Below are 3673 nucleotides of genomic sequence, written 5' to 3'. Positions count from 1 at the left end.
CACTCAAGGGCGATCGTTGTCAATCAATCAATGCCAGGTGCCACACTTCGCATAGATATCTACAAAAGCATCACCAGCAGAGTATGATGCTCCAACAAACCCTGCCTCAATATCTCACTCATCATGGTTCCTGCCTGGCTACTGCCCCAATCAAAGGTTCCAGACTTCGCATACATATCTACAAAAGCACAGCATGACTCCAACGCCACCTCCCTCAAAATCTCACGATGGATCTGCTTTCCCATCCCATGTACATACGCAGAACATCATGCTCAGAAAGAAGCCCAACCGACCCAAAAGAAGCACAAAACAGGACAAACCATACTTAGAAAAGTCTGAACTTACGAATTGTAAGAGAGGCTCAAAACACTCACCAAAACAATGAAAGCAAGGGATACATGAAAACCAATTAGATCAATTAACATAAAATGCTTTTAGAAAAGGCATAGGCAAAACAAGCCAAAAAAGCCTCTCTTGACAGAAACTTTGAAATAAATAATCAACTATAAATCATCATGTACAGATCTCAGTAATATTGACCATTGGAGGCAATTCCCAAGAGCTATTTATGACAGCACAAGACTGTCCTTGCCAAACATAAACTGAAAATCCCAACAGCTGTTTTAAACTATCTTTAAATTCCACCACGAAGCCGTAAGACCAAATGTAGAGTTGACTCCTTTTGAATGTTATAATCAGCGAGGGTACGCCCGTCCTCCAACTGCTTGCCGGCAAAAATAAGCCGCTGCTGGTCAGGAGGTATCCCTTCCTTATCCTGAATCTTTGTCTTGACATTGTCAATGGTGTCAGAGCTCTCTACTTCAAGAGTAATAGTCTTCCCGGTCAGGGTTTTCACAAAAATCTGTATGCCACCACGTAATCGGAGGACCAGGTGGAGGGTGGACTCCTTCTGGATGTTATAATCCGCAAGAGTCCGCCCATCCTCAAGCTGCTTTCCAGCAAAAATAAGGCGCTGCTGGTCTGGGGGAATGCCCTCCTTGTCCTGAATTTTTGTCTTCACATTGTCTATGGTGTCAGAACTCTCAACTTCTAGTGTGATGGTCTTACCAGTGAGAGTCTTTACAAAGATCTGCATGCCACCCCGCAGACGCAAGACAAGGTGGAGGGTGGATTCCTTTTGGATGTTATAATCCGCCAAGGTGCGGCCATCTTCAAGCTGCTTACCAGCAAAGATGAGGCGCTGCTGGTCGGGAGGGATGCCCTCCTTGTCTTGAATCTTGGTCTTCACATTATCAATGGTGTCAGAACTCTCTACCTCAAGGGTGATGGTCTTACCTGTGAGGGTCTTGACAAAGATCTGCATGCCACCACGCAGGCGAAGGACGAGGTGAAGTGTGGACTCCTTCTGGATGTTGTAATCAGCGAGGGTGCGGCCATCTTCGAGTTGTTTGCCAGCAAAGATGAGACGCTGCTGGTCAGGAGGGATGCCCTCCTTGTCTTGGATCTTGGTCTTGACATTATCGATGGTGTCGGAGCTCTCCACCTCCAAGGTGATGGTCTTGCCGGTGAGGGTCTTCACGAAGATCTGCATGCTGGCGGTGAGATTGAGAAACACAGAAACGCAGCAGGAACGAGGGAGATCCTGGTCGAGGAGGCAGACCAAGAAGACGATGTGATAACCATGCGAAGGGTCTGCTTTCCTTTATAAAGCCAAACACGGGAAGGTTCCTACCCGGAGCTTGGAAGTTACTTTCCTAGGAAGCTTCATTTGAAGACGTGATCGATGAGAACAGTGGAAAGTTCCTACGGTTCTTACACGGGAAGGTTCCTACGTGGAGCTTATTTCTTAGGAAGCTTCAATTGAAGATGTGATCGAATAGAAAGGACGTTTTCAAACCCTTCGAGAGATGAATGCATCTTCTATAACTTCCACAGAAATTGATATATAGTGGTCAAAAAATGTACATATTTCAAATGCATAATTGAAGGGTGGGTTTAGGAAATGAAAAGCCCAATGGAAATGGAAAGTCAAAATATTTTTATTGTCCATATAAAGAAGTGGGCAAGCGTGCATTGACACATTTGTATTCATCACCTTTCTTTTGGCTTTCTTTTAGCGTTTTTCTTCTCTTTAGAGCTTCTTTGCACTATAAGAGTAGTGATTTTGGAGCCATTAGGATCATTATCCATTTTCCTTCCACTCTTTAGTTTCACGATTGTTTTAGTTGCATGATAAAGAGGATTCAAGTGTATAATAAATAAAGAAGCATATGTGCAGATAAGTAAGCAATATGAAGTGAATGAGAGAGTGCAAGAGGAGATTGATAGCAATAGAGAATAAAAAAGAAGCCAAAAGTATACGATCTCACTTGTTGGCTCAATTACATCTTTGACTCCTTCATCACCAAAAGCATTTTTCTCCTTAGTAGTCCATAAGTACTTAACGTTCTTCTTTGTTAAGTCATGCAATGGTCCTGCTATTTGAGAGAATTTTGCTATGAAGCATCTATAGTATGCACACATACCAATAAAGCTTATTAGCTCATGTAGATTCCTTGGATTAGGCCATGCTTTTATTACCTCCAACTTTGTTGGATCCATACGGATACCATCTTGAGAGATAATATGACCTAAGTATTGAATCTCTTGAAGGAAAAATTCGCTCTTCTTTTGATTGATAAAAAGCTTGTTCTCCCTCAAAGATTGAAAAAATACCTGGAGGTGTTGCTTGTGTTCCTCCAAGGACTTGGAGTAGATGATGATATCATCAAAGAAAACTCTAGTGAACTTGCGGTAGGGTCTAAATATTTTCTCCATTAAACAATTAAACGTGGCTAGTGCATTAGTCAAACCAAAAGGCATGACTACATATTCATAAAGACCAAACATTGTACGAAACGCGGTCTTTAGGATATCTTCATTTACTATCTTTATTTGATGATAGCCACTTTTAAGGTCAATCCTACTGAAGTAGGTAGAGCCTTGTAGCTTATCAAATAGATATTCTACCCGCAATACGGGAAAAAAAAAATTGATAGTAATATGGTTTAGTTCTCGATAGTCCACACAGATGTGGCATGTACCATCTTTCTTTTGCACTAAAAGAATTGGAGAGAAAAAGGGAGGGGAGCGGGATAGGCCTCACCATCCCTTTGTCTACCAATTCTTGTACTTGCCTCATGATCTCCTCTTATTGTGCTTGGGAAACTCGATAAGGAGGCTTGTTAGGCGGTGAGCTTCTTAGTAGGAGCTCAATTGGACGGTCATCATCCCCTCGTTTTGGAGGTAAGTCCATAGGGCTATCATCGATGAACACATCTTGGAATCCTTTTAGAAAATTAGACAAGTCTAACTCTTCTTGATTCCTACCGTTTATATTTGATGAAACATTAGGACCTTTTAGGGACTCTTTGACAAAAATCATGTATGCAGAAACTGAGCTTTTCATTGATTTGCCAAAAGCAAGAGAATTACAAGTGGTATCGTATGACCAGAATCACTAGAATCTATATAAATCCTCTTTTCCCTGTAGGTGAAGTAGACTCCCCTTTTAGGGAACTTCATGTTGGCAGCCATGCAGTTGAACCATGGTGCCCCTATGATAACATTCTCATGTTGGAGATGAGAGATGAAAAAGTCTTCTTTGTCGACGTAGCTTTGGACATGAAGCCTCAACTTTCCAATCAAGGGAGTAACGGAGGCTTGTTGTCCC

At 42.1% G+C, this 3673-nt stretch overlaps 1 protein-coding gene across 1 annotated transcript; it reads right to left on the bottom strand.

Annotated features, from left to right (window-relative positions):
• Positions 1-395: 395 nt before the first annotated feature.
• LOC147441024 (polyubiquitin-like) lies at positions 396-1650 on the bottom strand. The gene has a single exon (XM_086482782.1). It carries the CDS (start codon positions 1550-1552, stop codon positions 635-637), a length of 918 nt encoding a protein of 305 aa, XP_086338908.1. The 5' UTR covers positions 1553-1650; the 3' UTR covers positions 396-634.
• Between the last annotated feature and the right edge of the window lie 2023 nt (positions 1651-3673).

The sequence above is a fragment of the Adiantum capillus-veneris genome, chromosome 15 (genome assembly GCF_014529385.1).
Source record: "Adiantum capillus-veneris isolate H3 chromosome 15, ASM1452938v2, whole genome shotgun sequence".
In the NCBI taxonomy this organism is placed as follows: domain Eukaryota; kingdom Viridiplantae; phylum Streptophyta; class Polypodiopsida; order Polypodiales; family Pteridaceae; genus Adiantum; species Adiantum capillus-veneris.
Note: the sequence above shows the minus strand (reverse complement) of the source record. Positions and strands in the feature narration are given on the sequence as shown.

What these genes read in the sequence shown, in the direction of transcription:
- LOC147441024 (XM_086482782.1), bottom strand. Translation starts at nt 1,552, where the DNA reads ATGCAGATCTTCGTGAAGACCCTCACCGGCAAGACCATCACCTTGGAG.